This window comes from Globicephala melas, chromosome 11 (assembly GCF_963455315.2).
Source record: "Globicephala melas chromosome 11, mGloMel1.2, whole genome shotgun sequence".
Lineage (NCBI taxonomy): Eukaryota > Metazoa > Chordata > Mammalia > Artiodactyla > Delphinidae > Globicephala > Globicephala melas.
In genome coordinates this window covers 47,007,835-47,032,044 of record NC_083324.2, presented here as the reverse complement: position 1 = coordinate 47,032,044, position 24,210 = coordinate 47,007,835, and the positions used below count along the sequence as shown (strand labels likewise).

The following is a 24,210-nucleotide window of genomic DNA, read 5'->3' as shown; positions in this document are numbered from 1 at the left end:
TGGCGCAGTGGTTGAGGGTCCGCCTGCTGATGCGGGGGACACGGGTTCGTGCCCCGGTCCGGGAGGATCCCGCATGCCACGGAGCGGCTGGGCCCGTGAGCCATGGCCGCTGAGCCTGCGCGTCCGGAGCCTGTGCTCCGCAACGGGAGAGGCCACAGCAGTGAGAGGCCCGCGTACCAAAAAAAAAAAAAAAAAATTAACCATCATAATTATTATCCCTTTAAGTAGTGTAGAATCTCATCTAATTGGTGTCTTCTCTTTCATTCCTGACATTGGTATTTTGTGTCTTCTCTTCTTTTAGCCTGATCAGTCTTGCTAGAGGTTTATCAATTTTATTGATTTTTCTAAAAGAACCACTTTTGGTTTCATTAATTTTTTTCTATTGTTTTTGTTTTCTGTTTTCTAGTTTTCCACTCCGACTTTATTACTTCATTTCTTCTGCTCACTTTGATTAAAAAAATTTTTTTATTCAAGTATAGCTGATTTAAAATGTTGTGTCAGTTTCAGGTGTACAGCAATGATTTGGTTATATATATATGTTTCCTCATATATTGTGCCAATCAGTACTTGTGTCAGTGAAGGGGTCTAACGGCCCACACCTCTCACTTCAAGTTTGGGCAATCTTGAAAGGCCATCCCAGTCTGAGTCTGAAGCCAGCAAAGGGAACATAGGTAACTCTGTGACTACAACATAGCTATCTTCTCCCACTGCTAATCCTGCTTTCATCACTCTCTCTACAGATGTTAATCCCAATAGCGCTCTCCAATAAATTTGCTGCATATTATCCTGTCCCAGAATTTACTTCCCAAAAAGTTCAACTTAAAACAATCAGATAACTCAACTTTTTAAATTGTTAATTTTTAAATAACTGTTCCAGGTGTACTTGGATATGTAAATACCTAATTTTATATTACTTTCTTGGTCTGGTGTTTACCAAATTTGAACCCTAAAATACCATGAGGATTGATCCATGGCTATAAATTATTAGGGAGACTTTTATTTTACATTTAAAGCCCAGGACAAGCCCCACAAACTTCCTTAATGTCTTCCCTCTGCTCCTGACTCACTTTTTTTCCTAATGTATGCTTTCACTGAGGATGTAGCCCTGTAAAGATCTAGGTTTCTTGTTAATCTAGGTTCCAATTTTCCACCTCTTTGTAAGCCCAAGGGCTCAAATCCTGCCCTTGTGGCTGATAAAATCTAAGTCCCTTGGCGACCAAGATCTCCAAACTGCTGCATGGCACCCAAGGCTTTATCACCCACTTATCTTTCTGACTTCCATTTCCTCTTCATTCTAGGCTTTGAGGATTTATTTCACTTTCTTGAAAGCCCTGTAAAAGGATGTTCAAGTTTTATCCAGCATTTCTAGGTTGTTTCATAGCCAAAGGGCTTTATGATTATTTTGTTTGCCATATTGTTCTATTATAAATTTTTAAAACATGAATCTCTGTTCAACTCTTTTTAAACCAACACTGCAAATGTGACCGCATTTTCTTTCACTCAGTAAACTGGTTGCTAATTTGTTATGATTATACTAACTTTGGTATATGTCTCAATAATTTTGTGACTTATAGACTTTTCTGAGGGAAAATGGACAATCATCACACAAATAGTCATGTAAAGAGTCAAGGCTCCTAATGGAGAGTTTTCTTAAATCCCCACAGCAAAAGTTTTGCTTTATATAGATTCCTACACCCTGTCCCAGAAATGCTGATTTGCTGGGCCTGGGAAATTACTTATATTACTTCTTGTGATTCCCAGATTTGGACTTCACTGGGCTTAGAGACTGGTTATAGCTTTTTCGTGTCTACAAACCTTGTACGTCAAATTATGCCACGTGGATTTGAAATGGTCAGTGGAAAGAGTGTGACCTAGTCAAGTCCTGTATCTATGTTGTCCAGAAAGGCATCTGCCATATCCTTTTTGACCCCTCACCAAACTGCCTTCTGGAGCAGAAATGGACTTCAGGGAACATGCTGGTTTTATTCAGCCAAATGACGTCTACATAATAGTATAGGTTTGAAACACAGATGAGACCGGGGGTGGGGGGTGGGGGTGGGACAATAAGTGGCTGTTCAAGTTCTCTAAGGAAATAACAGAAGGACACTTTCTAATGGTTAGAGCTCTAGTTTATGTAGAGTTGGCCCTCCGTATCTCTGGGTTCTGCATCCATGTGTTTAACCAACCACAGATAAAAAATATTAAAAACAAAAAAAAATTCCAAAAAGTTCCAAAAAGCAAAACTTGAATTTGCCACACTGGCAACTATTTACATATCATTTACATTGTATTTACAACGATTTACATAGCACTTACATCATATTAGGTATTATAAGTAATCTAAAGATGATTTAAAAGTATACGGGAGGATGTATATAGGTTGTATGCAATAGTTTGCCATCTTATATAAGGGACTTGAGCATCCTTTGAGTTTGGTATAGGGGTGGGGCTCCTGGAACCAATCCCCTGCAGTTACCGAGGGACAACTCTATTATGAGTGTGAAAATAACAAGCTTCATGTTGTGTTTGAATCTCAAACAACAGAATCATTCTTTCTAAAAACCGCTGCTTAAAAGAAGAGCAAACTGGACAGTTTTCTTCCCACTCTCAATAAAGGAAGGAAGCAAAGGGAAAAAAATTCAGTGATATTTATAACAAGTAAATAACAACAGATATTTATTGGAGGAATTATAGCTATCTTCTGCAAAAACAGTTTTATGACTTCAGTTTTATAACATCAGAGGTGACTGTAGACAGTCTAGTTTCTAAACACAACCTAACAATATGAGCATACTATTTTATTTATATTGAATGGGAAAACATTAAAAAGCAAGTCTGTCTCTCAGGATACAGAGCTGAAATGAAATATAGTCTTATGGGATTCATATTCAATGGAATTACTCAGCTATTTAAAGCTCTTTTTGGTTTCAATTTTCTTCTCAGTTCCTAATAAGACCTAACATAGTACACACCATCAATGAAAAATATCTCTAAGTCTAGGGAGACACTTTCCTCTCTATGCATGATTCTTTGTCTTTCATATTTCCCTTTAATCAAGGCTACATAAGATTTTAATTTCACACTTTTTCTCACAACTAAAAAGAGACGTGTATATTTCTAGTCCACACCAAAGCAATTCTCAATAACCAGGGTATCTGTGACTAAAAAATACTTGCCTCTTCATATTCCTCAGGAATATTCAGGGTACTAAAAACTAAAGTGAATAAATGTGAGTGCACAGGAAGCTGGCAGATGACAAGAACACGGATGGGCAATACACAGTAGTTTAGTGATGTACATTTCAAAAGAGCTGGGGTTTTGATGGAATAGAGAAGAAATGGCCGTACAAAGAGGTAAACGGGTTGGGGGAGAAAAAACTAGCAATTGAGGGACTGCAGAGGAAGCACTGCTGTTAGGGATCAACCAGGCTTCCATTAGAACAGGAAGTTGGAAAAAACACATTCAAGGAGACAGATCCTGAATTCCAGAGTGTATCATGAAAGGGCTTGAAAGGAACTGCAAAATTAAACTCTGGCTGAAGCAGGCAGCTGGAAGTATTGAAAAACTTCTGGAGGAAGGTGGATGGTCAGTTCAAATTATATTGCAAAATATTTATATGAAAAGGTACAGAGACCATCTGTCAACATTTACTCCTGCAGCTTAAGACAGGCATCAACCTCTCAGACTAGAAGCTAGTGAAGGCCTCCTCCAGGGTCCGCTATCTTAGCTTGCCTGGGCAAGAAAAGTGAACGTATTCTGATCTCTGGCCAGTCTCCTAGAAGGTATTTACTCTTGAAGATCACAATCTTTTAAGATGAAAAAGAAAGCCTATTTGAAGAAAAAATTTCAGATGCTATGACACAGTGGTAGGAAAATGTTTTGGTCAGAGAACACTTGCTCAGCAATATAGGAAGCATCAACAACTCTGCTTAGCAATAATAAATGCTTAAAAAATACCACCTGACAGGCACACAGGAAGCTGTTTGCCTATTTTCTTAAAGCAGTTTTAGCAGGGCCAGGAGACATTAGTCCTGGGAGTTTCCACATAGGTAATCAGCAGGTGAGGATGGCTGCCATGACAAAAGGCATGAATATTAATGACAAATCCCTTGTAGAATTTTAAAAGGACACATGACAAGGGAAAAATGATGGAAGTGCCCTTACTGCTGCAGTTCTGTTTAGCCACTGCCACATGTGGGTGACCCTACTCTCGTGTCCACCCAGACTCTTGGGGAAGTGCCTACCCAAGGGTAACCAATGTTACCAGAGTCCTACCCCCTGAATGCAGCAGATCTGTTCCAGAGCCTCCAAACCTTGCTTTGAATAACTATGCAAAGAGGGACTATTACATCACAAAATAATATGTAAGCCATTATCCTATCAAAATAGGACGAAACCAAACAATCCCTTTTCACCCAAATATACCCTTCACACCTTCCAATTCTTTCTAAGAAGTAACAGCAAGGAAGAAATATATAATCCTTAAAACTAAATTACAAGGTGCAGAGACAGGCCATAAATCTAACTCAGAGAAGACTGACAGCATCTTCCTTATGAAACCATGATCAAATAACTGTCCAGATATAATCAACCACCTTTCACAGAAGTGGCTACTCAGGGGGATCCCAACTGGTCTCCCCCTCGCATAGAACCATCATGATGGACAGAGGCACTTTGGTATAATAAAGAAAGCATGGACTTGAAAGTCAGATCTGAGTTCACATTCTGGCTCCAACCACTTACTAGCCAGTCACCTAACCTCACTGAGACTCAATTTTCTTGTACCAATGTTATGAGGATTGGATGGGATATCAAATCCTCAGTAATCCCTGAAACAATAAATCACTACGTGCATAAGACAAATGGTGTTAGGTTTGGGCATTCACTGTATACAAAGAAAGAGGAATGGCTGCGTTAAGAATGGGGAGATTCTAAGGGTTCCCAGACGGATTCTGAGCTGTCTTAAAAGTTTAAAATATTGGTTGTAAACAGATTAAGGCCTTGTCAGAGGGCTAGACAAAAAGAAAGGCTTGTCACACATTTACATGCATTATCTCATTTAATCCTCACAACAACCCTGTGAGGTAGGTCGTTATTCCCATTTTACAGATAAATCTGTGGCTCAGAGCATTTGAGGGACTTGTCCAAAACTGACAAGCTAGGGCACAGCAGATTTGGAATTAGAACTCATATGTCTCTGACCCAAAAGTCTGCACTTTCAGCTACGAAAATCCATGTAACATGTGAAGGCAGAGTCTTCTCCTTGTTTGAATTATGCTGTGTCTCTTTAAAGGCTTTGAAACTGCAATTGTTCCAATTTCATAAGATGGCATTTTTTCTGTAGACATATATCGAAAAGGTGGAGCCTAGGTGGTTCTTTATTATCTGCGGATCCTTCTAAAACTGTGGGAGAGGAGAATGTAGTAAAGCTTTGCTGTTTTCTTTTAACCTAACAGTGATTAAGAAAATGGATTATATATTCTGTTGACAACTGTAAAGTCAATTTATCTCAAAACTGCAAAAGCCAACAACTGGTATTTATGATGTAATACACAGGAAACAGGCTCTAAAAGGAAGTGACGTGCTCAGGGTTCCCCTGCTACTAAGTGTCAGTATTAGGGTGCAATCCCAGGACTTTAGAGTCTATGTTCTATGAGCCTTTCATAACCCTGTTGAGTGAAAATGAACATGTACTCGTATTTAAAAAATACAAAAGTAGTACATTCTCACTGTAGAAAAATATGAAAGTAGTACATTCTCACTGTAGAAAATCTAAAAAGCATAGAAAAGTACAGAGAAAAAAATAGAAATTACCTATAATCCTATTACCCAGAGATAATCACTGTTAACATTTTGGTTTGGTATTATTTCATTCCCATTTCTTTCCTTTGCATAAATGTTTTTTAAAAATTTGGATCGTATTTCATTGTTTTTCTCTTTATCTTCCATTTCATCTAAATCATTTCCCCCATGGCATTAAATATTCTTTAAAAATGTTTACAATGGGTGCCAAACCATCATATGGCTAGACCATCATTCACTTAAACCCTGTACGGTTGAAAATCTAGTTTTCTTCCTCCAGGTATATATGATGCTGGCATGAATAGCCCTTCTGTTAATCTTTGTCTACTTCTGATTACTTTCCCTGTATGAATTCTTAGAGAATTAAGGTTGATGATACTGAAAAATTGCTTTTCCAGAAAGTAGCAATTAGGTCCACTTCCAACAATATATGGCATTTATGACGTTTCTTTCTCCTCATTATGTTTTCTCTGGTGTTGAATAAGCTGTGAGCTATAACGATAGGCTTTCCCACACTCACTACATTTATAGGGTTTCTCCTTTGTGTGGGTTCTTAAATGTAGAATAACTTGAGAAGTCTGCCTGAAGGTTTTTCCACACTCATTGCATTTATAGGGTTTCTCTCCAGTGTGCACTCTCTGATGATCAATAAGATTTCGATTAGAAGTAAAAGCTTTCCCACACTCATTACATTTGTAAGGTTTCTCTCTACGATGAAGTCGCTGATGTTCATTAAGGGTCTTCTTTAAGATGAAAGCTTTTCCACACTCATCACATTCATAAGGCTTCTCCCCAGTGTGAATTCTCTGATGGTCCATAATCTTTGTATTAGAAACACACGTTTTCCCACACTCCTTACATTTGTAAACTTTTTTTCCTTTGTGCATTCTCTGATGTTGAGTAAGGTTTGAACTACGGCTAAAGGCTTTCCCGCACTCGATACAAGTGTAGGGCTTCTCGCCAGTGTGAACTCTGTGATGTGAAATCAGACCAGAACTCCGACTAAAGGCTTTCCCACACTCCTTACATTCATAAGTTTTCTCCCCACTGTGGATTCCCTGGTGCCGAATGAGGTGTGACTTACCACTGAAAGATTTCCCACATTCGCTGCACGTGTAGGGCTTCAGTCCAGTGTGGATTCTCCGATGAACAACCAGGTTGGAGCTATGACTGAAGGCTTTTCCACACTCCTTACACTTATAGGGTTTCTCTCCTGTGTGGATTCGTTCATGTACTGTGAGGTTTGCACTCTGACTAAAGGCTTTCCCACACTCAGTACACACATACTGTCTCTTTTCAGCCTGACTTCTCTCATTTATTGTAGGGTCATCTTTTTCAGATTCTTGGTCACTCACTTCTGTGAATGTTTTATTATCCTTAACTGTCTTCTGTTTGAAGTTTCTCGTCTTTCTCCTCATTTTCTCTTGCTTGAAGCATCCCAGTGGCCCCTTGAGTCTTCCCTTTCCCTTCAGAGGAGCTTTCTAAACATTGACTTCCTTGGCAACACCTCTGCGGAGTTCTCTTGAAAGTACGAGATTCAGATTTTTCGGGAATGATGTTTTTGAATCAATACTTCCTCAATCCCCGTTTCACCATCTGACAGAAGAAAGAAAAGTTGCACATGTCACCTGCTCTCTATACTAGAGGAAGGAGAATTATCCAAGGATAACAAGATGTGGCAGAACACAAGGTCCCTCATGGAAAAGTAAGTGTTCAAAGGCAGGGGGACCTGATCAAAAAGATGAGAAAAATGAGGATAGACATAGAAGCCAATGGAAAGGCTTATGGAAAGCCAGGGGCTGACAGGAGCCCAACATGTCCAGCATCAGAATGAACGATGAGTAGTATAAAACCCATCCTGGTTTCTTCCTGTCTCATGCTCTACTCCCAGAATTGGAGCCATCTAACTCCTAATCTGATCCCTAGAAAAAATGCACTGAAAGATCCTTCGTTCAGTAGCTTAAGTGACTAATCTTCAGATCAGTTTGGCATTTAGTTCATGCTGACCTATTCCCCTAGTACCAGTGATACAGTGGCTGGAACAAAATAGGTGCTCAAAAATTGTTTTATAGAATAATAACTCGGATTTTGTCTTAAGGTATGACTAAGATTTCATCTTTTGCTTTGGTCGAGGTACTACATCCCTCTTCTTAAACTTTGTTGTGATAGGGGTAACACAATTCTTCCAATATTGGAGCATAGTCATATCATAGCCTACTCTGTAGCGGCTGGTCTGTAGCTGGATCCAGCCGTATGTGCTAGTTCAGTCTGTCTGCTTTTCACCAAGCAGTCTACTGGGTGAACCTGAGAGGCTGAACTGGGAAACAGGGTTAATTAAAGCATGGCAGGGGAAACTCTAATAGGACCTTGCATGGTACAGTGGTAAAGTATCTAAAGATGGCAATAGGGTGAGAGCAGTGGGCAGCACAACCAAGAGGGGCCAATACATGAAACCAATGTCAGGGATGAGCAGGAGTTTCCCAACTGGTTTGATGTAAAGCTCTGAACATATAGATATCCCTAGCAGACCTCAATCTAGAGGGGGTTGAGTCATAAAAGAAAACTGAAAGATGACTCCATGATACTAACACATGACTAATTTTCCTTTTACTATGTTCCTTTTCAGACTTGTCCATATTCATAATTATATAGTTGTAAATATACAGTAGATATAATTTTGCATCCTACTTCTTTTACTTAATTTTTATAAGTATTTTTCCATATTGCTATTAACTCTTCATATGATCATCTTCTGACTGCATAATTCACCACCAATTAAACTCCTTACAGTTTACCTACAATTTTGCTAGTGTCAGACATTTCTGTTGTTCCCTGAGGTTTAACCACTATTAATAATGCTATCATGATCACTCTATACATATAAAGTTTTCTTCTCATTGAAATATATTCCTAGGATAAAAGTTCCACAAGTGAGTGATTGGGTCAGAAGGAATGACGTTGTTTTGTAGTACTACCTACTGCTTTTCAAAAAGTTTGACCAGTTTTCATTATCCCATAGCATTCTGATAAACTGAGTCAAGATCTCTGAAGGAAGGACATATTCAATGGTGAGTGCTCAAGGCCAGCAAGAAGAGAACTGTGGAGGTTAGAGTTCACATCTCAGAAGGGTGAGTGCCACCCATATGATACACAGGCACATATACACAGACTCATGCCCAAGATATGGAGGGCAGGCAGAGAAAATGGTGGGGGAGGAGGGGTTCTTGGCAGGAGCCTGAGCACACTCACATCCAGCTGCTGTTACCCTCCTAATCAAACAGGAGTTAGCAGGTGGAGGAAACTCAGTGAGAAGCCAGGGGAACTGCAGAGCAGAGTGGGACAGTAAGTGAAGCCGCCTCCAGAGTTCTGAGAAAGTTGATGGTTCTTTCTCAGTTTCTTCTCCATTTTTAATCTTCTCTGAAACTTTCTTTTCTTCATACATTTCTTCAACTAGTAATTATTGAACACTCTACCCTGTACATATCTCTGTCCTGGGTCTCATGCAGGGAAATTTTCAAAAAGCATTGTTGCAGAAAAGTGAAACCATTTGTGGTATGAATGAATGGATGGATGACTAGGTGGATAAGTTTATGGACTTGCTGTTATGAAAGCCTCCCATTTTGCTGGCAAATTGTCCTCTGCTAACTTATGTTATTGTTTAATTCTTCTTCTTTCTACAGTATTACTTATGAAAACTCAGGAAATGACTTTAGAGGAACAAATTCCCATAATTACTAGAACAAAGTATGTTAGAGATTCAGAATGAGACAGTGTCCTGAAGCCAGCCCCCGGATGTCTCATTTCTAGGCATGGCTGATCCAATGCTCCCCAGTTAGCTAGTGCAGTAACTATTATATCCTTAAAGGCTGTTATGGAAAGATCAGTCTTGCAGCCTTCCAAAAAGAGGTGTTCAAGAAAAACATTAATAACCAGGTATTTACATGACTCCGTCTTCCACAAGCAATAAATACCATTATTGAATGCAAAAAAAAAGTTCTGTTACACACTGTGTCCCTCCAAAATTCATATGTTGAACCCCAAGCCCCCAATGTGACTACATTTGGAGATGTGAGTTCTAAGTGGGTAATTAAGGCTAAATGAGGTTATAAGGGTGGGCCCTGACCCAGTAGGATTAATGTGTCCATATAGGAAGACATACCAGAGAGTTAGCTTTCAACTTGCACTCCTGCCCCTTCCCACCACATACACAAACCGAGGAAAGCCATGTGAGCACACAGCAAGAAGGTGGCTATCTACAAGCCAGGAATAGAGTCCTCACCAGAAACTGAATCAGCCAGTCATCATGATCTTGGACTTCTAGTCTCCATAACTGTGAGAAAATAAATGTCTGTTGTTTAAGCCACCCAATCTGTGGAATTTTGTTATGGAGGCCCAAGGAGACTAATATAAACGTGAAATATCATACCTACTTTTAAGGAACTTATAATGGAGTGATGACAATACACTAAGAAAGTAAATTACAAATTTACAAAGTACCCAATCAGAGGATGAAGGGCTAGGAGAGGGAGTGAGTGCTGGGGCTTGAGACGCTTGTGGAAAGGTGCTTTAAAAAGGTAGAACTAAAAAAAAAAAAAAAAAAGGTAGAACTTTGGCTGAACCTGAGGATAAGCAAGAACTGTTTTCTCAAAAGGATGTTAGCACAGGGTTGATGTACTCAGAAATAAGTGGGAGGCTACACTATCACATAGCTTTATGGAGGCAGGGATTTTTGTCCATATTGTTCATTATTGTATTCCTAGCAAAGTTCCAGGCACATACCAAGCACTCAAAAAAATTTTTTTTGTTGTTTCATGAACAAATGAGGAAATGAAACAATCGAATTGCGTGAAGTGATACCAGCCAGAACACTGAAATCACGGGGCAAAAAATATGGATATAATCTGCTGGTCAACGGAAACAAGTTCTAAATGGAAGAGTGAAATCTACCCTTAATTTCCTCTCTGTTTTCTATATTCTTTTTTTTTTTTTTTTGGCTGCGCCATGGCACAGCTTGCAGGATCCTAGTTCGCTGATCAGGGATCTTACCTGTGCCCCCTGCAGTGGAAGCTCGGAGCCCTAACCACTGGATCACGAAGGAATTCCCTCTATTTTCCATATTCTTTTTTCTACCTTGCTATTCTCTTTTCTTGTTACTTTCCTTCTCATTTTCACTTGTCAAGAACAAAGTTTTTCAAGCATTACCATTCATTTCCCCTAGTCCCAGACTTCCCTCCACCCCCAGCACATTCATGTTTCTCTGGGCTTCATGAAGTGGAAAACAGGAAAGAGGCAGCTGGGGTATCCCATGAGGAGTAAACTGAGGAAAATAAAAAGAAAGAATCCAAGAGCTGTCACCTAGGAGTAAGTGATCATATACCCTGGTTTTCCCAGAATAGTCCTGGTTTATGCCTGCTATTCCAGCATCATTATTCTTTATTTTTTTATTAAAAATTTTTTTTCCAGCATCATTATTAATAGTGCCCCCCTTAATTCACAAAAGCATCCCAGTTTGGATAATAAATTTTGTATCCCCCTACCCAAAAGTGAAATTAGGAAAAGAATGCTTTCGGAAGATTAGCCCAGATGGATTAGAGTTGAAAAAAAGAATGGAGGAAGGGAAATGAGTTGGGAGAAAAGTTTAGGAATGCAGTATGGGTGACCATTAGAGGGCCTGCGACTTTCTAGGTGCTGAATAAATGTTTGCTGAATGAATAAACAAATGTATGAGATAGTGAGACCCTAGTCCAGAATAACAACAGGATAGAAAACAAGTCCAGCTATTTCCAGGAAAGCATATGCATATATCAGACTGGATATAGAGGATGACTAAAGGAAAGAATTCTAGGCCATCAGATCCAGGTCTAAATATTGAGAATGGTACTATCACTAAGAAAGATGGGGATGTGGGAAAACACTTTAGACAAGAGGAGGAAGAATATGTCAGGAATACTAATTTGAGAATAAGACATAGGGGACAGATGAAGTCATGAAAATGTATAAGCTTACTGAAATAGAGATTTTGGTTAAAGAGCAGGCAGAGAGAAAGAGAAATGCACAAGGATGTGCTGTAAGGATGCTCAGGGTGGTTCTGGGGGACCTGAGGAGGAAGCAAGACTTATCAGGAGAGCAGGGAGGGATAGTTTGAAGAGAGTTTGATCCAAGGAAACCTAACTATTTGCCCTCTGCCCAAATGGATGGGAAATTCCCTCAGAAATTCTGGAAGAATTCCCAGGCAGTAGGGAGGTGGGGTCTTAGCTAAAGAAGTAGGAGGAGGGATAGATGAGGCTATAAGGATAGCAAGTCACTAGGAGTATCCAGGCAACTGGGCACAAAATTACAATCTCAGACAATCAGTAAATGGAAGAGGACCAATGAGGCCCCACAGGTCTCTGACCCACAAATCCCTGAGAGTGATGGATGAGTGTCCTGATCTCAGGAGCACCATTCATTTCAGGCCGTGAGGAACCCACAAAGGGCAAAGTTCTATTCTGAGAGAGAGAGACAGAGGTTTTACCTAGAGGCATTGTCTTCCTTTAATTCACCAGCATCACCAGCCTTTCAGGTTCCTCTGGGCAGTGGTCACATGGTCTTTGGTTACTGTTTAGCTGCAGTGGAGTGATGAATAAGAGGCAATACCTGAAAATAAATTCCAGAGAAACAGATGAATAAAGTGTAAAAATTTAAAGGACAAAAAAAAGAACTATTAGAAATTATCTTGATCTCAGGGAAAGGCCTAGGCCTTAAGCATAAAACAAAAGTTGACACCATAACAGAAAAGCTGATAGATTTGACCATATAAAAATTTCTTCACTTAAAAAAAAAATTAAAAATCTGTAATATAAAATAGAGTTGCCTTATACCATAATTCCTTCTGTGTATGTCTGTGTCCCTCCTCACATGTATACTTTAAGCTCTAAGCCCCCAGAGAAAAGGGCCCATGATATTCGTATGTGGATCCCACTCAGTGCCTGGCACATAGGGCTCAATAAATGTTTGATTTGAAACGTTAAGTAAGTTCAGGATTCTATCTAATTCTATCTGGGTGTAGGGATGGTGAGAAGTGCACCCTCCACACATGACCACCCTCAACCCTCCTCTCCACCTGTTTATCTCTTTGGTGTTTCATATTGTCGAAACACCATGACAATACTGACATTCTTGGCAGTTCTGTCTCAACAGGGCCATCCAAGGGCTTAAATTCCCTAAGAGACTGACCTAGTCTAACTGCTCAGAGATTCTCAGAATGTCAGAGTTGGAAGGAAACTCCTAGACCACCTCGTCTCATATTAAAATTTTGAGCTGGGGAAACTGGAACTTAGAGGAGAGCTGGGACTCAAGCCAAAGTCTCCTGACACCCAAAACTGAGTTCCACTACATCACCCTTCCTCACCAAAACTCTACTCCTCAGGGTCCAGAGGTCCTCCTCCCACTTCTCTGTTTCTCTCGAGAAATGCTCCCTTTCAGACCTGGTTCCCATACTCTAGCAGGCAGGATTCCCGTCCCCAGACTAATTTCACAATAAAGATCTCACCTGCCAAAGAGAAGAGAATGGCTCACTTTCACACCTGTGCACAGTAGCCTCACTCCAAAGGATCTGCCCAGGAAAAAGTTCCCGGTGGGGTCTTGGATCACTGTAAACACACAGAAACGACTTGAGTTCTCTGACAGCTCAACTGCAAGTGGACACTCAGGGCAATGTCCCATCCCTGGGTCACTTCCCTTCCTATTGAACTGAGAGCAATAAGGATAATCATTCCCATTTTAAAGATGAGGAAATGAAGCTCCCAGAGATGGAATGACTTGCTGAAGGTCGTATGGGTAGTAAGAGATAAGCCTTCTGCGTCGGAAGGAAATCCTCATTCCATCACACCACGGTCGCTCCTTTTCACCTGTTCTATTGATATCTAAGTCTCCACATTCTCCTCTAACTGAAAAATGCATTCCAAGTGAGAAGTTCTCTGCAATCCAGCTTTCCAACAAAAGTTTGCAGAAAAGGGATGAGGGAAACTCTGCTGAGTCAAATGTCTTTAAAGACAGGAAGAAATAAGGCTTTACAGGGATGCTAGAAGGAGAATTTTTTTATGATTACCCATCTCTCAGGATCACTAGGCCTCAAAATCGGTTTTGTGTTTCCCCCTTCAGATTCCCAGACCCCGCGTCTAACCCTTCAAGCTTGTTCCATTTCTTCCCTACCAGAATATAGTTCTGCCTTGTACACAACTGTAATCCCTGGATCTAATACACTGCAAGTTGGTGCTAAGTATTTTTTGAATGAATGAATGAGTAATCTTCGGCAAGGCTCTGCCCTCCTCTCTGGGTCTGCTTCCTCACTGAGAACACAGCAGGGATTGGATTAGTGATCTGAGCCATATACTTAGGTGTTGCGGAGCCCTTTGAGAGCCTGAGCGGGATGTGGACCGCTTTTACCAGGGAGGCCCCGTGGCTAGCAACGAGGATGATACAGTTCTGTCACCGCTGTCAGCTGGTCCGAGTGAGCAGCTACGCGGAGCAGGAGACGAGACCCAAGACAAAGGGGCAGCGCAGAACAAGGGGAGCGGGGCCCACGACGACCCCTTGACCTGCCGCGCCCCCGTCTCCGCAGCGGGCAGCGGTGAAGGAGGCCTGGCCCCCGGCCTATGTGCCCCACCCGCTCCCAGAACCGGCCCGAAGCCCCACACCAAGCTGCCACATACCCCGCACCGAAAGCGCCCGACCCACATCTTGGAACAATGCGAAGAAGGAACTACGTCACCGACTCCCCACTAACTCCCACCCTAACCCTCCGGTCCTTCTAGGCATCGGGAGGTTTCTGCATCTCTGTGCCCGCTTCGCGAGCCCGCAGGTCAGGGGACGCTCTGGCCCCGCCTCCCTCCCAGTTTTACCCTACCATTGGCTGAGAGGGCGAAAGGGCGTGGAGAGTTCAGCCAATAGGCGGAGAGATCCTGGACGGGGTGGAGCCTGGGGAAAGGACTTGGTTAGGGCGGGAAGAGGGACCAATCAACTGGGCGGCCAGACTACCTTCCTCGAACTGAAACTCTCTGAAGTCACACCCCCAGCTCTGGCTGCTGAGCGGAAAAGTCATCCTTTTCACACATCCTTCTCCTTTCAGCCTCAAAGTCAGGATCGGCTACCATTTATCGGCAGCATATAAAAATAACGTGTCGAGTGCCTATTATGTCATTGTTCTAGGCTCTGCAGATACAGTAGTGAAGACAATGAACTTACTGCCCCATGAAGCTTACCTTCAAGTCAGGGAGACAATGGATAAATAAATACCTAGAATGTAGTAGTGCCTAAGGGGAGAGAGAGAGGGAGAGAGGAAGAGAGGGAGGTAGAGAGAGAGAGAGAAGGGGGTAGGTAGTGGTGGGGTTATTTTATAGATGACAGGGAAGGCAGAGACGGGAAGTGAGCAACTTAAGCATGTGGGTAGCTGGTGGAGTATTCCTGATAGATGGAACATCAGGAAGCAAAGGCCTTAAACCAGAAGGAAGGGGGCGCACGTTTTGGTCCAAGAGGGATTTGGATATGTCCCAAATAACACTGGAGGGTTTTGGGAATGAGAAGTGACATGATCTTACCTTTTTTTTTTTTTTTTTCCTGCCACATGTTCAAAGGTTTATTAGCTATCAGATATTAATGGAGCCAAGAAACCTGTTTTTCTATAAATTCTAATTTCTTGCTTTCAGTCCTTAGTCATTTTGACATAAACCTCCATGACATAACATTTTAAAAATTTGCTCTGGCTGCTCTGCTGAGAACAGTCTGAAGGTGGGCAAGAGTAGAAGTAGAGAAATTAAGAAGCTACTGCACTATTCCAGATGAGAAATGATGGTGGCTTGGACGAGCTTAGAGGTGATTTAGGTGATGAGAAATGGTCTACATATATTTTGAAGGCATGTCCAGCATGATTTGCTAATTAATTGGATGTTGATTAAGGATGACTCCATGGTTATTGATCTGAGCAACTAAAATAAGACTGTCTTTTGGAAATAGAGTAGACTGAAAGAGGAACAGGTTTAGGGAGAGGGATCAATAGTTTTGTTATGGATGTGTTAAGTTAGAGATGCTAATTAGACATCCAAGAGTAAATGTCAAACAGGCAATTGGGATAGGAGTCAGGAGTTCAGTGAAGAAATCACAACTAGAGATGTAAATTTAGGTGTTGCTATATAGGGCAGGATGGGACAATCTAGGGAGTGACTGTAGGTAAAGAAGTCATCTGAGCAATGAGCTTTGAAGCTCATTAATCAATAGATGTGTATTGAATACTTAAAGCATACCAGGAGCATTCTTATCCATCAATTCTTATAGGTGGCACAACATTTTCCAAAGAAGATTGAGGCACAGAGATTCAGAGAAATAATAAGACTTGCACAAGTTCATACCCCCAGTTGATGCTGGAAGTAGAACTCAGGAGCACAACACTATTGCCACTACATCAGGAAACACTTAAGAAGAATATTCATGTACATTATGACCGTAATGATCAACTTGGTCTTGCTTTTCACCTATTCTTTTATTTGGGGGAGGAGTTATTAATTCTGATTAAAACTCTTAACTCCACCTCTGGTCCCAGGGGGTAACAATATTTCATTAATATTCCAGCTCCAGCTGGTCTCTAATTTTAGAGAGCATAATGAGGACACATGTTAAAAATACAAATTCCAGGCCACCCTATCCAACTTGTTGCCTTTATCCACAAGGATATTTATTTTTTCTGACAAAACCTATTCATTCAGTCCAGAATGATGTCACTGTTCAGAATCAGAGTATTTGTGGGGTTCATAATTGCCTAAATATTCAGCAGTTTCAATCTTTATCATGACATCTGTCAACCAAAGAAATTACAACTCATTTTTGGGTAAATGAAATACATATCCAGTTATTCAGGTCTTACTTTATTGGTCAAAATGGTGATTACACAATGCTTCCCTCTGGTAATTCACAGTCTCTTTGAGGATATGACTCTGGCTTTACAGAAAGATCAGGGGGGAGTTTCCTGGTGGTGCACTGGTTAAGAATCTGTCTGCCAATGCAGGCGACACAGGTTCGAGCCCTGGTCCAGGAAGATCCCACATGCCGCAGAGCAACTAAGCCCATGTGCCACAACTACTGAGCCTGCGCTCTAGAGCCCGTGAGCCACAATTACTAAGCGTGCATGCGACAACTGCTGAAGCCCGTGCACCTAGAGCCCATGCTCTGCAACAAGAGAAGCCACCACAATGAGAAGTTTGCATACTGCAATGAAGAGTAGTCCCTGCTCGCTGCAACTAGAGGAAGCCTGTGCACAGCAACGAAGACCCAATGCAGCCATAAATAAATAAATAATAAATTCACTTAAAAAAAGAAAGAAAGAAAAATCAGGGACTTCCCTGGTGGTCCAGCGGTTAAGAATCTGCCTTCCAATGCAGGTGACTCTGGTTCAATCCCTGGTCAGGGAGCCAAGATCCCGCTTGCTGTGGGGCACCTAAGCCAGTGCACCACAACTGCTGAGCTCGCAGGCCACAACTAGAGAGAAGCCCGTGCACCACTGCAGAGGATCCCACATGCCACAAGGAAGATCCCACGTGTGGCAACCAAGACCTGATGCAGCCAAAAATAAAACAAATAAATAAATACATGTTCTTTAAAAAAGATCAAAGCATACTTCAAAAGTATAAAAATGAATGGGACATTACTGCCATACACACACACACACACACACACACACACACACACACACACACACACACACGGCTTCCATGGGCATTAAATAATTTAAGCCTCAGAGTAATTTTATGGCTTAATGCTGTCCTTATTTTTATTTATTTTTACTTTTAGTTTTTTTGGCCATGCCACGCAGCTTGTGGAATCTTGGTTCCCTGACCAGGGATTGAACCTGGGCCCTCAGCAGTGAGAGTGTGGAGTCCTAACCACTGGACCGCCAGGGAATTCCAATTCTATCCTTATTTTTAGATAAGGAAACTAAAGCCTGGATATGTCAAATGATTTGCTTATGGTTGCACAGCTAGTAGTGGACAATTTGAAACTTGGACTGGGTTTTCTGACTGTAGATCTTGTGTTCTTTTGTCTACTGCCACACTGCCTCAAACTATAAATTGCATTTCTTCTAAAAGGTGTTGAGTTATAACAAGCCGTCCATAATCCCTTTTTACCTTTTTCAAACTTTATTTTGAAACTTTCAAACATGCATATACCCTCTAGGTAGATTCAACAACTGTTATTTTGCCATATTCGCTTTTTCTCTCTACACACACATACACATTTTATTTGTTGTTATTGTTAGCCATTTGAAAATATGTTGAAGAGATCATGAGCCTCCAACCCTAAACACTGCAGCATGCATGTCCTAAGAATAAGGACATTCTTTTACAGAAGCAAAATATAACTGTCAGATTTAAGAAATCTAAACAATTGTATATTATCATAAATGGGCCTACTATTAAATATTACATCCATTCCATATTTAGTGTCTCCATTGATCCCCAAATATCTGCTACAGCTTTTTAAAAAAATTCAAAATTCACGCACTGCATTTGGTGGTTGTGTTTCTGAAGAGTCTCTCTTAATCTAGAACAGTTGGCCAACTTTATTCATTTCACTGACTTTTCAAAGAGTCTAGGTCAATTGTCTTATATAGTGTCTCACATTGTACAAATTAAAAATCAGTGAATCTGACTTATTTTCTCATCATATCCCCCTATATTTCCTGTAAATTGGAAGGTAGGAAAAGAGGCCTGATTAGATTCAAGTTATATCTTTGCTTCACTGGTGGTGTTAGAACTTATGTATTACATGCCATCCTTAATTTCTTTTTCTTTTTCTTCTGTTTTGTATTTTGTGTACATTAAAATTTCTCCATAGTAAAAAGTAAAAACAAAACATTAAGCCTGGCAGAGGGGGGAATTAGGGGGAGGGATAGGTAAAAGGTAGGGAATCTCTTTTTCAGGTGATGAAAATGTTCTAAAACTGCCTGTGGGGATGGTTGCACATGCATGTGAATATACCAAAAATCATTGAACTGTACATTTCACAAGGATGAAGTATATGGTATGTGAATTATATTTCAATAAAAACGTTTAAAAAAAGAGTCATGAACTCACCTCAGAGAACCATTCGTGTGCCTGCCATAGTGCTGAAATGTCCAGGTTTCAACAGAGAGTAAAATACAGATTGAGGAGCCATTTGGAAGACAACCCAGGAGGCAGCGGCCACAGTGTTCAACCTAGGGGGAAATGTGTTCACTTAAGAATAAGGCCAATCCCCACATTAGCAGGTCAATCCAGACTTGCCCTTCCGTTAAACTGATACCATGGGCTACATTGTGTCCCCCACAAATTTGTATGTTGAAGTCCTAAATCTCAGGACCTCACAATGTGACTATATTTAGGGATAGAGCCTTTAAAGTGGTAATAAAGGGTAAATGAGATCATTAGGGTACATCCTAATTCAATACCACTGTATAAGAAAAGGAAATTAGGACATAAACTAACAGAGGGAAGACCATGTAAAGACAGAAGGAGAAGATGCCCATATACAAGCCTAGGAGAGAGGTTTCAGAAGAAATCAACTTCACTGACACCTTGATCTCAAACTTTCAGCTCCAAAACTGTGAGAAAATAAATTTCTGTTGGTTAAGCTACCCAGTCTGTGGAACTTCGTTATGGCAGCCCAAACAGACTAATACACCCAACTTCCTTGAGAAGCAACATAGTTCCTTGAGAAGCAACCAACTCATGATTCCCCCAAGAAGAGGAAAAGGGGTGTTCCAGAACCTGGAGATGCAGAGCAGGTGGCATGTCAGAAGATGGCTTTACCCTTGATATTAATTACGGGCAAAGACATTATAGCTTCTTGTTTGGGGGAGAGCAGGTAGAGCACAGCTTTAGCTCTGCCCCAATGAAAGATATTCCTGACTCTTATTCGAGCATATTGCTCTGGGCAAATCAGAGGTCCCCAACCAGATGTGCAACTTCCTTAGTTCTTGCAGATTTTTTGGGAATTGCCCAGCTGTTCCTGATTATACAGTTCAAATATCCCACATATCCACTCTCAATGGAAACCTCAGGGAGCCCCTGAGAAGAGGTGAATTGTCTAGACTTCTTCTAATGGTTCTCTTTTGAAAGTCTTTTAAATAATTCACTATCTTGTTATTTCAGTGCTGCTCATTAGGACAGATGTTGACAATGGATAGCGTGGTAAGTGCACAGCTTAGCCTGGAGAATACAGTTGCCAGTGGCTTTAATTTTAGCACCATAACAGCTGCCATGACCACCTTCCTCATAAATGGCCCCTGTAGTAGGCTGCACATACCTCAAATCCTAAGGGCACCAGTAGTGCGGCTCCCCAGTGAGAGCCTGAGTGTCATCGATTTTTGCTCATTGTTGAGGCAGCCTGACTAGAGGTTTCACTAGTGGCCTTTTTCTGAAATCAGGTCATGCTGACTTGCCAGGGTCCCTACAGGTATGGTGTAATTGCATCATTCTTTTCCCTCCTTGCCTGGGGAGCAACACAGACAGTCTCAGAGAGGGGATATAGCATTTTTCAATCTCATCCAAATGGAAACCAAAGTATAATGTATACAACCTGGTGGATGAGCATGTACCTATGCACCCCGTGACCCTGAACATGCAGCCGTTGTTACCACTCCTCATTTAATCTTAGAGGAATATATATTGTCCTGTGATTACTCTGTCCTTTCATCTAATTGTACTCAAATCTTGGGTGACTGTTGGCCCTGTCCCTTTCCATCCACAATCCATATGGCACCAGCTTGGGAAACTTAATATCTTGTAAATGCATCATCCATACACAAGACATTGCAACTGGAAGGGACTTGGGGGAGAAGCCTGTTAGATATCATAAAATGCCAACTGTACATACATCTCTAGAAAAGTTTAAGTCATTGGACTGCGCCACCTAGGGTGGAAAAACATTATGTTTTCAGTCAGCTGCAAATTCCTAACCAAGAGTCACAGATCAGAAAAGGGGGTGGAACACCGAATATATCTCTCAAACTGTGTTTTCACGCAGGGTATTCACAGGTCTTGAAAGGGAAGCGCACTCATCCTACAGGGCATCCACCTGGGCAAAGTACAGGCCGTTGGTCCTGTGCATATATTAGTGGGAGGACTGTTGTGGTTCACTAAGGAATCAGTCTATAATGTCCTATCCTGGGTCAAATACCTGTACAACAAGGTACTTGGAGCCAGCTGACATCATAACACCTTCCCATTATCCCCCTTGGGCAAGAGTTTTATAAGGCCCCATCAGGCTAGAACACATCCTAATGTTAGGGGGGATAGGGGGTTTGTTTTTAATTTTCTATAGAGCAAAAGTCACCCTGTGGGTATTCACAATTTGTCCCTAACACCTAGAGTATCCTTTGTAACACTCCAAGAGGTCAACAACTTCACAGAAATGTCTTCCAGCATGGGACAGTACTCGTCAACTTGTCAGCACCCAAAATCTCTGGACCTTTCCTACTGGTCTTAGATGAATTACCAGGGTTTGAGATGCAGAATATAGCTGTGGAATATTTTCTTTGTGTTTAAGAGGTAAGAGGGTAAGTGTCCAGCTCCTAACACGTTTACCACCATATTTGGTCACCTGAACTATCTCCTGGGTATAAATTTTGTCTGTTTTTTTTTTTTTAATTTTTTGGCTGTGCCGCGCGTCATACAGGATCTTAGTTCCTGGATCAGGGATCGAACCCGTGCCCCCTGCAATGGAAGCATGGAGTCCTAACGACTGGAGCACCAGGGAAGTTCCAAACTTTGATTTTTAAAAACAAATTGGGAGCTCTATCACACTGCTTACTGTAATTCTTTACTTGCATTGTGGACTCATGAATGGAGCAGAAGCCATGTGCTATAACTAAAAGCTTTTCTACACTTATTCCAGGAACAATATTTTTCAAAAATGTGTACAAAATAATAGAAGCTCTGGATGATTTCTTGCCCTCTAAAATCCAAAACAGATTATAACCCAGGTGGGTTTTGTTATGCCAAACAAGAAATAAACTATAACCAAGGCTTTCCCACACACGAATAAGTAGACTTCCTTGTAAGCATAAAGTCTCTGGTGGATGTTTCACACAACTGAATGTTTTCTCACACTTATCTCAGGAATAGTTTATTTTCTCAGTTTGGAGTTGCCGAGGTAAAATAAAGTCTGAGTTGTGACTGAAGGTTTTTCCACATTCAGTTCTTTTAAAACAAAGCTATTCGCAACAGGTAGAGCACATGGAAGGAGCCTCCACTGTACCCATAGTGTGAAGGCTGAGCAAAAAAGAAAAGAGGGCTCTGGGTGGAAGATTTGCAACCAGATTAGCAAAATGTCGAGCTGCTCTTTTACTTCTTTACTGCTGCACAGCATATTAGTAATATAAATTTATAACTCACCTTCTAGCTCCAAGTCTAAACAGACAATTTTAACAGCACGCAAATAGAATATAAAGCAATTCAAGGAAAACCCACTTTCCCTATCTTGGGGCAAATATTGTTGATTAGTGAAGAAAAAGACAAATGAAATATGAGGCTAATAAAAAGTCTCTGCAACTTGAGGCAGTGAAAGGACATAAGAAAAAAATATATTCAAGGGACCTCCCTGGTGGTCCAGTGCTTAAGACTTCGTCTTCTAATGCAGGGGGTGCGGGTTCAATCCCTGGTTGGGGAGCTAAGATCCCACATGCCTCTCAGCCAAAAAGCAAAAATCATAAAACTGAAGCAATATTGTAACAGATTCAATAAAGACTTTAAAAATGGTCCACATCAAAAAAAAAAAAAAAAACCTTAAAAAATCCCCACAAACTTGGCAATCATGAAAGGAAAACTGAAAGGAAACCAAAATGTAAAACATTACGGATGGGGCTTCCCTGGTGGTGCAGTAGTTGGGAGTCCGCCTGCCGGTGCAGGGGACACAGGTTCGAGCCCTGGTCTGGGAAGATCCCACATGCTGCTGAGCAACTAAGCCCATGCGCCACCACTACTGAGCCTGCACTCTAGAGCCCGCGAGCCACAACTACTGAAGCCTGCAGGCCTACAGCCCATGCTCCGCAACAAGAAAAGCCACTGCAGTGAAAGGCCTGTGCACTGCAGCAAGGAGTGGCCTCTGCTTGCCGCAACTAGAGAAAGCCCGCGCACAGCAAGGAAGACCCAGTGCAGCCTAAAAAATAAATAACTAAATAAAATCTATATAAAAAAAACTATGGATGAAACACACCCCTAACTACATATACAAAAGAGAATAAAAGAACTTTACAGGGCTTCCCTGGTGGCGCAGTGGTTGAGAGTCCACCTGCCGATGCAGGGGACACGGGTTTGTGCCCTGATCCAGGAAGATCCCACGTGCCATGGAGCAGCCGGGCCTGTGAGCCATGGCCACTGAGCCTGCGCGTCCGGAGCCTGTGCTCTGCAACGGGAGAGGCTACAACAGTGAGAGGCCTGCGCACTGCCAAAAAAAAAAAAAAAAAAAACTTTACAGAATACTAGGTGCAGCTTTATGCCACTCTCTGACAGTCCAGTAGAAAGGATGATTTCCAGATAGAGCTCACCAAAAGTTACAAAGAGGTAGAAACTTAAAGAGGGCAGTAATTGAAGAAATCAAAATGTTGCTAAAGATTTATGCTTCTTGGGGTGGGGCAGGACAAAAAAAAAAAGACTTTTCCCTCTTAATTCCCTCATCCCCCAAAATGGATCAAGCCCAGTTATTTTTACTGTTCAAAGAATAATTCCCACATTATTCAAGCTCTTCCAGAGTAATTAAAGAAAAACAAATACACTTTGCAAGGCAGGCAAAACCTTATTAGTAAATTCAACTTGGTTCTGTACTTAAAACATTAACAAATGGATTCTATTCCAGGAATGCAAGGAAATTTCAATTATCTAGAAACTTGCTCCCCCTAAAGTTACAAAAATAAAGGACATTATCCATGAAATTACAGATTTTTTTAAAAAAAATGGTAGAACTTAAAAACCATAACAAAAACTCAAAGTACAAAACAATAATAATAATTATAGGGTATAGTATGTGCCAAGCACTGTTTTAAGTGCCTTACACTTATGAACTAATTTAACCCTCACAGCCCTGAGGTAGCTCCATTTTATATATGGAAGAGCTAGACACAAGGAAACTAAATGACTTACTCAGGATCACACATGTAAGAAAGTAAGGAGTCAGGATTTGAACCTCAAGTACCAGGCACAAAAATCTATTCTCTTAACTACTGTATTATATTGCTGCTTCTAAAAATAGGAATAGGGACTTCCCTGGTGGTCCAGTGGTTTAGACTCCGAACTTCAGATGCAGGGGATGTGAGTTTGATCGTTGGTCAGGGAACTAAGATGCTGCATGCTGTGCAGAATGGCCAAAACAAACAAAGAAAAAAATAGGAAAAGAAGGAAACTT

General features: G+C 41.2%; 1 protein-coding gene across 2 annotated transcripts in view; it reads right to left on the bottom strand.

Annotated features, from left to right (window-relative positions):
• Positions 1–24,210, bottom strand: part of ZNF197 (zinc finger protein 197) — a 76,473-nt gene that overhangs the window by 38,880 nt on the left and 13,383 nt on the right. Inside the window, exons 1-4 of one of the 2 annotated variants that reach the window (XM_030830214.2) lie at positions 14,496–14,540; positions 13,334–13,433; positions 12,317–12,438; positions 2,690–7,398 (exon numbers count right to left, since the gene is read on the bottom strand). In XM_030830214.2, the coding sequence (XP_030686074.1) occupies positions 6,240–7,220 (981 nt within the window). In that variant the 5' untranslated portion in view covers positions 7,221–7,398; positions 12,317–12,438; positions 13,334–13,433; positions 14,496–14,540 and the 3' untranslated portion in view covers positions 2,690–6,239. Of the gene's footprint in view, positions 1–2,689; positions 7,399–12,316; positions 12,439–13,333; positions 13,434–14,495; positions 14,541–24,210 lie in introns of those variants that run through there. The other variant, XM_030830215.3, reaches the window with a different exon arrangement.